The sequence below is a fragment of a genome, unplaced genomic scaffold, assembly GCF_019419815.1.
Source record: "Pyrus x bretschneideri cultivar Hongxiangsu unplaced genomic scaffold, Pyrus_bretschneideri_v1 Contig10, whole genome shotgun sequence".
Lineage (NCBI taxonomy): Eukaryota > Viridiplantae > Streptophyta > Magnoliopsida > Rosales > Rosaceae > Pyrus > Pyrus x bretschneideri.
In genome coordinates, this window is record NW_025999391.1 from 8,270,009 (window position 1) to 8,284,890 (window position 14,882).

At 33.8% G+C, this 14,882-nt stretch overlaps 1 protein-coding gene across 1 annotated transcript; it reads left to right on the forward strand.

The window, feature by feature from the left end:
• The first annotated feature begins 1,064 nt into the window (after positions 1 to 1,064).
• On the forward strand, positions 1,065 to 5,740 carry LOC103948736 (polyadenylate-binding protein RBP47). The gene is made up of 6 exons (XM_009359793.3): positions 1,065 to 1,627; positions 2,661 to 3,141; positions 4,425 to 4,510; positions 4,585 to 4,715; positions 4,933 to 5,029; positions 5,422 to 5,740. Exons 1-6 carry the CDS (start codon positions 1,235 to 1,237, stop codon positions 5,554 to 5,556), a joined length of 1,323 nt encoding a protein of 440 aa, XP_009358068.2. The 5' UTR covers positions 1,065 to 1,234; the 3' UTR covers positions 5,557 to 5,740.
• Positions 5,741 to 14,882: the final 9,142 nt, after the last annotated feature.

Sequence of the window (14,882 nt, forward strand, 5' to 3'; positions counted from 1 at the left end):
AAAAATTAAAGAGAATTCCTCTAAAAAGGAAAGAGTAGGAATTTGGAATGGGATTTGAGGATCTTAATTTTTCTTTTGTTTGGCAAAATTTGTTTGGTTCAACCCTTTTGGGCTAATTAAGTAATAATTTCAATGTAGGATCATTAAGATCCACACATTTGACTATTTGGTTCACCGTTCACGATCATATAACTTAATTGGAGTTGAGCATTACTATTACAATACATGTATTGAATGAGTGCAATTTATTATACCAACCACACGAATTTCAAAAATTCAATTTATCTTATTACTTGTATTCTAATAGCAATGCTCGGCATTTAACAAATTAAGGATTGTGAACAAATCTATTCTCGGCAGAATCATGCCAATCCCTTTACATAATTTGGATAATATATCCAAGTCTATTCATTTTTAATTGAGGAAAAGAATTCGTATGGAACAACGTAAATAAAACAAATATTTGAGTTCAGTGTGTTACGATTTGATAGCAAATTTGGTCGTTAGCAAAACATTACCACCACGTTAAGTGTCACTTGGATGAATTTCATTTAATCTACCATCATTAGGTTCAATGGTTCATGCCAAGTCGTTGACTTACTGGAGGTCCTTAATTACCCTAAAGAAAAGGACAGATTAAGTGAAAATTTGATAACATGCAATCCAGCTCACCCAAGCATCACTTAGCATCCACTCATGAAAAGAGTTTTCAGCGTGTCCGATCTTTCAGTGCGCCCTAAACACCGCCAACACATTTAAAAATCTCTTCTCTCTCATTTTCTCATGTTTTTCTTTTTATTTTTTTCTCTATATAAAAAATTTAAACAAAATGCTGATACTTAATCTAAACGTTTAAATAAGAGGGGAAAGAATGTGAGAGATTAGGATGAGAGAAAATTCTACTCCGTCCAATTGAGGGTCCCACACGTCACGGACGGCAAACGTGATTTAACGGACGTAGCAGACGGGGTCTCATCTTAAAAAAGGAAAATACACGTACAAAAATAAAATAAACAAAAAATGTAAATGCGAAGCAATAACCCCTTTAAAACCCCATTCGTCACTTCAAACCCTCCCTCTTTGCTTCCGCGCAGCCCTCGCCTCCCCCTCTCTCTCTAGCTTCAAGCCTCCCTCTCTGCTCTCTCTCCTCAGATCTCACAGAACACACAGAACCAAGAATTCCAGAGAGAGAGGTGCAGAGAGAAGAGAAGATCACAAGCTCTGAACTTCATATATGGCCCAGCAATCCAACGGCGGCAGCGATCTGGGAACTCAGCAGCAGCAGCAGCAACAACAGCAGCACCACCAGCAGCAATGGATGCACCAGCAGCAATGGATGGCCATGCAGTACCCGGCGGCGGCGATGGCGATGATGCAGCAGCAGATGATGGTGTACCCGCAGCATTACATGCCTTACGGGGCGGCTCCTCATCATCCTCACCACAATCCGTACCAGCAGCAGCCTCAGGCTGTGGCGTATCAGCAGCAACAGCAGCCGCCGAAGCAGCAGCACTCGCCGTCACAAAAACAGGGGCCCAACGACGAGGTCAGGACCATCTGGGTTGGTGACCTTCATCATTGGATGGACGAGACTTACCTTCACGGATGCTTTGCGCACACTGGACAGGTTAGCTTTTAGCTTCGGTGGATTTCATGTACATAATTACAGCTCTATGATTGATTGGAGGTTGATGGTTTCTTTTGTGATTGTTTGTTGTGTGATTGTCGTATTGTTTTCTTTTATGATTGTATATTGTGGGATTGTCATAGTGTATCCTAGCTTATCTTTGCGGTTTTTCGGTAGTCGGAAATGGAACGCTGATTGAAAGAGTAAGATTAACACTAACCACCCACTTCGAAAATCGCTCTTGGTACATCAAGATGCGTATACCTAGATAGAAATGATGAAGGTTTTGAGTATGTTCAGTGGAGAGGTCTGCTTCTTTACTGGCTATGTTGGGTCAACTCTGTTTATTGTAGATTGGCGGCTGGTTCAGCTTATAATAGTATCCTACGACCAAACAGCGGTATATATGGTCTATGAATACTGTTGAATATGTGAGATTTCTAGCAACAGTTTCTTGTTGAATATAATGACCATAGCTTAACAAATTAAATGCAAAACCCTCCTTGAGTGACTATCGTGTTTATCCGATAGAGGGACTGAGGGAGCAATAGCAGTTGATCCACTCCCATTTTGTAGTAGTGTTATGGCAATGCCCATTCTACTGCAAACCATTCATGTGGTGTGAAAATCTTTTTCCATGTTTTGATTATTTTTGTCTGTACTTTAGGTAGTTTACATGTCTGCTGTCAACTATGGGGAAACCAAAATTTTCACTTTGAACTTCGGATATGTCAATTTTCAATTATTGCAGAGCCAAAATCCTTGTTTGAATGCTATTTTGGGCATCCGATCATCTGGTAGTTATATTTGATACGGATAAGTAAGCTTCTGTTTCCAGTCTGTCATCCTCCCCTGCTAAATTGGGGTCAAGTGAATGATAGTGATTATTGGGCACTTGGGATGTTTTTTAATTGTGTAGTTATCTCATGTTGCTTTTGCGGCCTCTTGTTTAGTATTGCCAAATATTTGACAAAATGCTGTTGTCAAGTACTTTGCCGCTAACAATGTGCTTTTGGTGTCACGAACTTTGCAGGTTTCCTCAATTAAGGTAATACGCAATAAGCAAACTGGTCAGTCAGAGGGATATGGATTTGTTGAGTTCTATTCACGTGAAGCAGCTGAGGAAGTTTTGCAGAACTATAACGGAACTGCAATGCCAAATACAGAGCAGCCTTTTCGTTTAAACTGGGCAACCTTCAGTGCCAGTGATAAACGAGCAGACACTAGTGCTGATCTATCTATCTTTGTAGGAGATTTGGCTACAGATGTCACTGACACTATGTTGCAGGAGACTTTTTCTAGTAGATATTCATCTGTTAAGGGAGCGAAAGTTGTTCTAGATGCAAATACCGGACGTTCAAAAGGTTATGGTTTTGTTAGGTTTGGTGATGAAAATGAGAGGTCAAGGGCTATTGCCGAAATGAATGGTGCGTATTGTTCGAGCAGGGCCATGCGCATCGGTGTTGCAACACCCAAAAAAGCACCTGCATATCAACAACAGTATGCTTCACAAGGTATGATATTTTTGCTTTATATTGTAATTTCTCAAGCTCCACAATTCCCTTTTTTTTTTCTTTCAATGTTCTGTACTTTTCTCTATGATCATTTAATGTGAGTTGTATCTATCTGCTCGTTTTGTGATGTAAGATGGTATGTTAGATGGTTTTAGATAAGAGTCGGAGAGTGGTTCAGAAAAAAAATCATAAATGAGTTCTTGGCAGCATCATTGCCTATTCTTGTCTATATTTGTTGTGCTTTTTAATTCTTTCTCCAGCGTCGTTTATTAGAGAGCTGCTCTAATTCTACTACAGCAATGGTAATACAAATCATCATCATTACATCAATTGTTGGAGGCATGGCGGTTCATGTGGCTTTGTGTTTTTAGTTTACCTGTTTAATGCTCAAGCCATGAGTGAATTTTAAAAGTTTTAGTTTTTTGGATTATTTGTTTTCTTTGCTTCCTATTTCGTGGTCTTATCTCTTCGGTTCTAGATTTTGTTTTGAGAGTTTTATAGGGTCGTTTCCTGCATGTTAAATTCTTTTCATAGATACCAAATCTATAATGTACGGGCTGTTGCTGATACTAACATCTTCAAAAGAAAGTTTCAATTACAATTAAACATTTTTAGGAATTTATTTTCCTATCAATTGATTTCAAACTTGGTTTCCACAAACACTAATGTTTGTTCTCCTCCCTGGAAACTTTCATTTCAAACTGCACAGGAATTTTTATTATTTTATGTTCTTCTATTACTATTTTATCCTTTTTCAGCATCTCTCTTAACTGCTTTGGTGAAACCACTAACAATTAGTCATTTAATTGCTGACATAAGGTATGTACGTACTGGTGGTTTCATATGCTGAGTACTTTTTCCTATCTTTGCAAATTGTCTTCACGAAGTTCGGTAATCTTTAGAAGTTTAGATGATATCCCGCCTGAAAGTTTCAAATCTTTAATTTAGTTGAGTTGTTATTCAAAGTGAGAAGTTAAGCTTATGCCATCTCACATGCGTTGTTAGTATTTTTCTTTGCTTCAGAAAGAGTAGGTTTCCACCAAGCTAGTTGGATTTTTACTTATAATGCCATTAGGTTTTAACCTGCTATGGCACTCTGTGCCAAACAAATCCACTGTTACACGTGCCCCCATCTGAAAGGAAATAAAAGATAAGAAGCCTGGATCCGCTCCTAGAATCAATCATAAGTTCTAACTTATTGTTGGAAAATGCAGCTTTCTACTTTAACATGTTGTGTATTTCGAGTGGGACTAAATGTGTTACCTTTTTTTCCCTTGACTTAGCATTGGTATTGGCTGGTGGTGGACATGCATCAAATGGTGCCGTCGCCCAAGGTTCCCAGTTTGACAGTGAGCCTAATAACACAACTGTAAGTTTGTGTCTTCTTTCTCGTTAAAAGTATCATTAACCTTATATAGCTCTTTAATCTATCACTTTTTGTAGATATTTGTTGGAGGGCTTGATTCTGAGGTCAATGATGAAGACCTCCGGCAGCCTTTTTCTCATTTTGGTGAAGTTGTCTCTGTGAAAATACCAGTTGGAAAAGCGTGTGGTTTTGTTCAGTTTGCTAATAGGTACTCTTCTTATTTAAGATATATGGGTCCTAATATCTTGTTATTTGGAAATAAAGCCGCAATGTCAATATCAATGTTAAAATGATTTATTAAACAATAAACTGTATCTAAGAAATACAATCAAAATTTTTAGAAGACTGAAGGAGGTAGGTAGTAGTCTTATTTCGTGGAACCATCAACCATGTAACGGACTACCTAATATTGTTTCGGTTTGCAGGAAGGATGCTGAGAACGCAATACAGATGCTGAATGGAACGGTTATTGGCAAGCAAACAGTTCGACTTTCTTGGGGTCGCAGTCAGGGGAACAAGCAGGTAATACTTGGTCATTTGTTTCATTCAATTGTCTGCTGGCTATCAGGCTATGTAACACTTAGAAATCTATCCTTGAATATCACCTATATTTCTCCTGGCATTTGTCTGGTTTGATCTTTATTGTGCTCTACAACATAGTACGGCAACACATAATCTCCCGTCCCCACCCCCTTCTCTTCTTGCACTCCAAAATGATCCCAATGTTAGCAACATTAGACTACCACAATTATGCCCCATCCTTTGGTAAAGTTCCACCATTTTCGCACTTTGTTGACCCCACCCCTATACCCTACAACCTAACCTCTCTTAGAGTTGATGAATTGTCCCTTGGGGTGATTCTCTCTCTCACCCGGTTGTAATTTTCTCATTGTTGACTACATGTGTTTTTGCAGTGGAGGTCGGATTCAAGTAACCAGTGGAATGGAGCACACTATGGAGGACAGGGCTATGGCGGGTATGGACATGCTGTGCCACAGGGTCAGGACCTGAGCATGCACACCGCAGCTGCAGTTAACGGGGCTTCTTAACATGGCTATCGCAGTTGCCAACAGCGTGTAAACTGAACTTACAAAAGTGGCTTTTTAGATATAGTTCATCAGTGCCTTTAATTGAAGTAGGGTTGATTTAGCAGCCCATTTAGCTAAATCTGTAATGTGAGGAATTTTTGATACCGGATTGAATTGATTATCTTGGAAGTCTGTGTGAGATGAATACTTGTGTCTAGAGTTTTGGGTATGCCTGACAATCTTCGAATCAACAGGAATTCTTTTGACCCGCAAAATATACGTATTTGAGAAGTAAACGTACTATCCGTAAATACGTTTATACTGATGTGAGATGGTATTTAGTGTTTAGTTTTTATACTTGTGCAAGTTTTTATCAGTTTGACAGCTTGAACTGGTAGAACACATGCTATGGTTGCGCAAAAAATGAGCAACTCCGGCGTTTTTGGTCTCGCCGCTCTAGCGTTTGAGATGACATCGAACGAGGTCTGGGTATCCCGTCCACCATCTTCTCTGGTCCGCATCCTCACTTGATGGATACCGCTGCTTCCCTGTCTTCGTCTCTTTGACAAGCTCACCTGGGATTTGGCCGTCAGTTTTCTTCTCTGGTTCTGTTTCTGGGTTTGCTTGGGGACAGGATTCTCTCTGTGCGGTCTCGTTTTTGCTTGCTTTTTGTTGCTATAGGAGGTGAGGTGGGAATCGAACCAAAGACCTCGTACAGTTAACTACTTGAGCTACAAGTTCTTTTTATCATGTCCGCTTTCTTTGTGACAAACTCGCGACGGACAATAGTTGTTCTTAGATCGGTTTTCCGTTTGCTGATGGTTTCGATAAATTCAATAAATACACAAGTGAAAAGGAAGTACAAAAGAATTAGTTAAGTCTGTTACTTTCGTACGAGTGTACATTTCAGATTGACAGTCTGACATCTTGAAACCCAGCGATTAAATGTTTCTTTGATTGTACTAATTGATCGTATGTGAACATTGGCAATGATTCAGGAACTAGAGCCAGCCTACTTGGATGCTTCTTTAGGCATTGTTGTGAGCTTATTTTTATCAATTGTCTTCTACAAATCTAGGATATTTTAATTCAGAATCACATCCAACAAAGTCAAAAAATACATTGTGACAATAGTTGTTCACTAGTACAACTTAGCCTGATGCTCTAAAATCTAAATTAAGCTTAATTTTCTGAACGAAGGTCAGAAACAAGTTTCCAATTTTCATTTAAAACTTTTGGAGTCGGATTAGATCACAATTTAGAAATTTAGAAATTTTCATATTATTAAGAATTTTTTAAAGTAGAGTGGAATTTTCAAAACATAAGCCGGAATTCATGTATTTACCAATTTTTTTAGATATTCTCGAACTTCTTCATTTATGCAATTTATTATTCTGTCTTAATATTTGGTATAACACATGTGTATGAATTCAGTTTATTTTGTTGTATAATAGTATGTTTATCATTTTTTATATGTAGGTGTATAATTAAATATAAAAACTATGAATAAAATACAACAAAAACTAACAATAAACATGAGACAAATACAAAACTTAATTACAAAGTTCATAATTCTAGTAAATAACCATAAGAAAAATCCAAATATTTCAAAACTTTTTTTTATTGAAATAGGTTCAAAACATTTTCAAAAAATTCGGATTGAAAATTCAAAATCTACAAACACATCCATCCTTTTTTTTTTTTTTTTTTTAGAAATATTCAAATTCAAAAATTATAACGACGAAATCAGAATTTCTAACCCAAGTTGCAGCCCTAGGCTAGGGTAAATACAACCCAAGCTATGTCACAAATCTCTTTTTTAATAAGCACACAGAGAGAAGACCTAAAGTCTTTATTTTTTTTGTGTCCACACTAAACTCTGTCCTGTGTGCGAATGCGAATATGAAAGAGTAGTCATTGACTATATATTATGCAGCTGAACTTACAAATAATTTTTTAATAAGTGGAGGTGCATGCAAATGGACACTTCCTATGCAGCATTGGCACCTAAATTTCTAGGGAAATTAATACACCTATAATACATTCAACTATTAGATATTGTCACATGTTTTAAAGGATTTTTTTTTTTTTTTTTTTTTGTCCTTTGCCAAATTGGATGACTTTTGATATATTACAATTTTATACCTGCTGTTATGTTCGTGCACTAATCATCAATGGTAGACTTATACCATGGAAATTAGTTAAATACGAGGAAAATTATGCAAATGCAAAGACTTAAGGGGTACTTATGGATAATATACTTTTTTTTTTTTTTTTTGTCAACAATAGATTTTGTTCGATTAGATGTTTGATCAGTCGATGAGATTCGAACTCACGCCGTTATGTAAGAGCTCAACATATTTTCACTACTGTAGTAAAGGGTCACTTATGGATAATGTACTTCAAAATGGTAGCCTAAAAAACTTGATTATCAAATTGCATAAACATCTATCCACATTTTTCTTGAGTTCACTAAAGAATACACTATATATTTATATATATATATATATATATTCAACTGAGCTATAGATACTTTGCATACATATAACAATTTAACTTGTATACTCTTAAACTATCAATTTGAATTAACCTAACAATTAGTATTACATGTTAATCTGTTTGGCAAGAGAATATTTCATAACAATCATTAGCAATAATTCTACTATGCTATGAAATTTTATATTATTTGTTATTCCATTGGTAGTCTGAACGATGGGTCCTCGACTACTGACGTGCTGGTTGATGATATTAAAGTACGTTTGAAGGGGTTTAATTCTATAATGTTCGTAGATCTACCAATATAACGTCTCATCGAATAACCACATTGGCTTTGATTTTCAATTTTACTTTTTATTGGTTTGAGGAACCTCTGGAGTTAATCCAAGAGATCCTATTAAAAGATTATCTTCTTTCATAATATTATGGATAAAACAACTACCGTTTCTCTTTAAAAAATCGCATATAACTTACAAAGTTTATTGGTTCAGTTTTGATAGCATGACAGTCCAACTTGTCGTTAATAATAATACTAATAATAATAAAATAATCTTCCTAAGAAAACAAAAAAGTGCCTGAACAAAAAGACTGGCCGCAAGTAACATGTCATTTGAGAGCGATTTTTCAAACATTATACAATGTGTGTGTCTGTATATGTGAATGTGTGCGAGAACTATTTTAATTAAAGAGTGTGATTAGTTTTATATTTTAAAACAAAAATCAGTTATGAAAAATGGGACACCAATGAGCAGTTTTTTATTTTAATATATTACACAATATTATTTGTCATTATATTGTAAATATTGCGGATTAAAAGTAAGGAGTAAAATAGGAAAAATGAAAGTATGATTGTCATTTGGAGAAAGAGGTTGACACGGCCTCTTTTCTTATAATTTTAAAATAAAAACCAGTTATGAAAAATAGGACGTTAATGGAGCAGTTTTCTTCTAACGGTGGCATGTTTTTTATTTTAATATATTACATAATATTGTTTTGTCATTATATTGTAAATATTGTGGATTACAAGTAAGGAGTAAAATAGCAAAATTAGAGGCATGATTGTCCTTTTGAGAAAGAGGTTGACAAGGCCTCTTTTCTTATAATTTTAAAACAAAACCAGTAATGAAAAATGGGACAATAGGCAGTTTTCTTCTAACGGTGGCATGTTTTTTTATTTTAATATATTACATAATACTGTTTTGTCAATTTTTTTTGGTTTTGGTTTTGAGAGCACTATTTTGTCATTATATTATAAATATTGTGGATTAAAAGTACGGAGTAAAATAGAAAAAATGAAGGCATGATTGTTATTTTGAGAAAGAGGTTGACAAGACGTCTCTTCTTATAATTTTAAAACAAAAACCAGTTATGAAAAATAGGACAATAATGGAGCAGTTTTTTTTTTTTTTTTTCTAATGGTGGCATGCTTTTTTATTTTATATATTACATACTGTTTAGTCGTTATATTGTAAATATTGTGTATTAAAAGTAGATTAGAGAAAGAGGTTTACAAGGCATCTTTCTTATAATTTTAAAACAAAAACCAGTTATGAAAAATAGGACAATAATGAGTAGTTTTCTTTTGACGGTAGCATGGTTTTTATTTTAATATATTACATAATATACTATTTTGTCATTATATTGTAAATATTGTGTAAAAGTAAAGAGTAAAATGAGAAAAATGGAGGCATGATTATCATTTTGAAGAAGAGGTTGACAAGGCCTCTTTTCTTAATAATAATAGTATAGTATAGATACTTATAACTTAAAGAAGAAGCGGTGGTATTGTGAACGTTATCATGTTTTTATTTATTTATTTATTAATCTTTGTCCTTTGATCTATTGACTACTACTACTGCTAGCCTCTTGCCATATTTGTACAAATTGGTCTTTTTCACAAAGTTTTTTTGATGGGTTATTATTAAAAAAAATGGTTTCGGAAATTAAGTTTTTTATAACATGTATTTTTATCAAAAAATTATTAGAAACAAAATGGAAGTCGATCATAAACCACTCACTAATGTTAGAGGTTTTTGTTTTTGTTATTTTTTCTAAAGTTTGAAATTTTAAGTTCATAATTTGGGGCACTTTGATTCAGGTCCAAAAAATTCAGCTGTTTTTGAATTGGGTCCAATTTTATTTCATTTTCTATTACACCTATTTTGCCCCTGGAATTTTTTTTTAATTCTTTAAATTTGAATTTTTAAAATTTGAATCTTCAAATACCTTTATCTACCCGTTTTTTATTTAAAAAGACATTATTACAAATCTTATAAGTTTATCAAAAATTAAAAGAAACATTGCTAGAGGTAGATAAAAAATTTGTGATGTAGGTAGAATCTATGATAGAGGTAGCCTATGAACAAAAACCTATTGTATAGATAGATAATACAAAATAATCTATGATACAGATAGACTATGAACAATACCTATTGTATAGGTAGATAACACAGTTAATTTGTGATATATAGGTAGATAAACACAATTAATCTTATATAGATTATCAACAAAATATGTAATATATAGGTAGATAAATACAATTCATGATACATGCACAGTATAATATAAAAAGATAAATAAATAAATAAAGGACAAGTGATATAGGTAGATAAAAACCAAAAAAAAATCATGAAGAAAAATGATATTGAGGGAGGAAACACTAGAGAAAATGCTAATTCGATAGAACTTCAAAGTTAAAAAAAAAAAAAAAAATATATATATATATATATATATATATATATATATATATATATATATAAAAAGGAGAATGAAGCCCAATATATATATATATATATATGAGACGAAGAACCCAAAACACAAGATTGACTAATACAATTATTATTTTTTTTTTAAAAAGAAACCAATCAAATGTATATTGATCATCCTTATGAAAGGAGGAGCAAAAGAATAATATTGTGGTAGAAGACTACTGGGAAAAATAACAGAGGAAGAGAAAGATATTGTGAGGGAGAAACAAGAAAAGAGAAATGAATGATTTGGGGAAGGAGAAGAAAAAAAAAGGAGATTTATATCCCTAATCCTATAATTAAGGATACGATTAACATTAATCACAAACTTAAAAAAAACAGTAATTACTTAATTGGTCAATTTAAGGGTAAATTTGGCAAGAGAATACAAATAAGCTTATGTGGACAATGAATCACTGGACCTAACCTAAAAATTAAATAAAATTGGACTATAACTAATAATGGCTCATAAAATTGGACTCATATTAAGTTTCCCCTAATTTAAAATGTGTTGAATTACTAATTTAACTGTAATTCTTGGAGTTCTCGAAAGACAACTTTTGGTATTTTGACTGTTTTATTTTGTAGTACTCATTTTATATGAGAGAAGACAAAAATTGACATTGTCATCTTTTTTTGTACCTTCTCAAGTTCCATAACAAGTTGTTAAAACGTGCATGCGTGTTGTGAAAATTGTGTTATTATTTAATAGAAAACTAGTTAAGTGATATATCATTATATATAACTATATTAGTAAATCAATGTGTACCTGCGAATAAAACCTAAAAGAAATTAGTCATGTTTATCAACTAATTCAAGATAAGCTAAAAGAATGTTTTCCAATATACCTTGGGGGTTTGTATTCTAATTGGACGGTTGACATCAATAAATAATTCCACCAATCCCATATCAAAACGTACATATGAAATGAATGACAAGATATCTAGCTTGTGAAAATTGTCTTGTGACACGTCTCATCACACAGGTAATACCACTTGCCAATTATCATATGCTTGAAGATAAATCACAAGATATCTACTGTATATGTAGCTAGATCTCAAATTCTCATAAAAAATAGAGTAAAACTAACGAAAAATTCAAAAAAAATTTAGTTTTAATTAAAAATGATAAATAAAGGTGTAGTGAATAGTGCTATGAAAAGGTAAACAAGTGACTTTTCATTCAAAGCGAACAGTATTCATAGTATTTCGTTAGAACTCTCAAAAAATAAAACAAAAAATAACTAGTTCTTAAATCTAACTACTTGCCATTTTCTATTTTTAATGTTGTAAAAGATTTTAAGTTTAAATCTTTCATTCTTCGCTAATAAAAAAATGATAGAAAAATGAGTGCTTTAATATCGTTTGTTCAACAAAAATAATTTATATGCCCTTGAATACATTGACATCCCAAGAATCTCTTTCTTAAAGCTCTCAAACATACTCTCACACTTCATAGTAGAACAAATTAACCCTAATGACTAATTAAAGACACAAATAATCACGTAAATGAACGGATAAAAAGCTTATTTCTTGTGTCTTTATTTTTTTTGACAAATGATAAGATAATTTACGATAAATTTATTTAAACTATACGGAAGGAGAACCGAACATGAGTGCATAAGAGGAATACACTGCTCTTGTCATCTCCACGATCAATAATTATGATTTTGCTTTTCAACACATTGTGTATTGGGGTTAAATCCCTCCCCTTCTTTTTAGTTTAGACTAAAATAGTAATATTAATAAAAAAGAGCTCTCTCCTTGTTTTTCCCAACCAAAACAAGCAAATTAGCACCACGGATTAAACCTTGTGTGCCACTAACTCCTCCAACACACTACATGCCAATATTATGATCTCAGCTTGAGAGCCATGTATGCGGCTGACCTCCTTAAAATCATTGTCATCCGTCAATTAACTAGGCAACATGCATTTTTTAACATTTCCAAAGACCTTCAAACATGATAATTAAAAACAAGAACGAGAGGCCAAGTAATCGGCCGCCCTTGCAAATCTGTTACATGCCTTAAAGAAGATAAGCTCATTTTCTTTGTAGGATAACGTACGTTGACTAAGTGTTCTCATCCTCTGGCCTGCCAAGACATAGATTTACTTTTTAAAATGATTCTTTTTTTCAATTAACTAGTATATACATGAAATTAGGCCACAGATATCTACTTTGACCATTACAAAAAATTATATAAAAAGGAACAAATTAAACACACACACACACACACACACTATTATTAAGAGAACCCTCCTTGTCAACTTTTTGCCACTTTGTTTTCTTATTTTGCCCTCACTTTTGATACACACTATTGACAAAAGGAGGGCAAAATAGTAATTTTGTACCTTTTGACAAAATGACAATTATATCCCTATTTTTTCTATTTTACCCTCTTTTTATACTTATTTTTCTAATTTTACCCTCACTTTTGATACACAATATTTACATAAGGAGGACAAAACAGTAATTATGTAATATTAAAAAAAATATGCACTTATTAAGAGAAATTGTTCACACACACAAAGTGTGTATATAATATATATTATAAAAACCAAATATTGAATCACATTGAAACAACTAGATTATGATCAATTATTATGTCACAATTTATCACTTCTTATATATACTAGCCTTCATGCACGTGCTCACGTGCATGCAGAAGGCATTTTTTGAATCACGACGTGCTACGCATAACTTACACGTTTTAAATGTATTTATATGTGTAAACTGACAAAGGAAAAGTCAAATATTTGAAGTAAATGAATAATCTTAGATCATGCTAGAATAAACCCCCTCATAAACTAATTAAAACAGCTGAATCCACATAATAAAATTGGTCTCTATAGAATTTACATTAAGAATAAAGAAAATAATATTTAAAAAACAACTTATTGAATCACATTATTGCTAACACATTGTGAGGCTAAGCCCACCCCTCCCCCATAGTGTAGATAATATCGTTTGTTAAAAAAATAACAATCATTTGACAACTAATTTAATCACATTATTATCACATGCGAAAGACCTTTTTTATAACCGGCATTACATGTAACATCCCACATCGTCCAGGGAAGTGATCCTTATATATATGTACCCATCCTTACCTAGCATGAGGCCTTTTGGGAGCTCACTAGCTTCTGGTTCCGTTGGAACTCCAAAGTTAAGCGAGTAGTGCGAGAGAGCACTCCCAGGATGGGTGACCCATCGGGAAGTTCTTGTTTGATTTTCCAAAAACAAAACCGTGAGGGCGTGGTTAGGGCCCAAAGTGGACAATATTGTGCTACGATGGAGTCGGGCCCGGGAAGTGGTCTCGCCTGGGCCGGGATGTGACATTACATGCCTCTTAAAATGTTTTGAACGTGTTTAAAAATAGAGCAAATAATATTTAATAAACAACTGATTGAATCATATTATTGCTAGCCCATTGTGAGACTAAGCCTATCCCCCTTCCCCTTTAATGTAGATAATATTGTTTGTAAAAAAAAAAAAAAAATCATTTGACAACTAATTTGATCACATTATTATCCGCGTGCGAATAACCTTTTATAACTGGCGTTATATGACATCGCGACCGAGATTAGGGCATGCTGGCCGTCACGTGGAAGTGACGTAACCATGTGCACAGTGCGAAAACTAATAAATAATAATAAAAGTACCAATAAATAAAACACAGCTAGACACAAAGTAAATAACATACATATGCAAGCGTAAGTGTGAAAAACAAAGTTCAGAGAACGAAAGACCTAGTGCAATCCGGGAGAAACAACCCTAATTAAACACACCCAAAGGTGGTCTTACACTGGTGATAATCTGTCAGATAAGCCAAGAAATCCTCTCGGGAGCCACCAAAAGTGCTAGCCAACTAGAACCTGGAGGGGCACAAAACAAAAAGCGTGAGTGGGCAAAAACAAAGCTTTTCAAAAATCATTTCATAAACAAAGTTCTAACCCCTTGCCGTAAAACCTGTATACTTCCCAGAAAAATAGAATATATATATATATATATATATAAAATAACCATGCTCAGAAATATGCCATGCTAAATGCCTCGAAATAAATTGCAAGTACTCAGGTAATGCCAAACAATGCCATGTAATC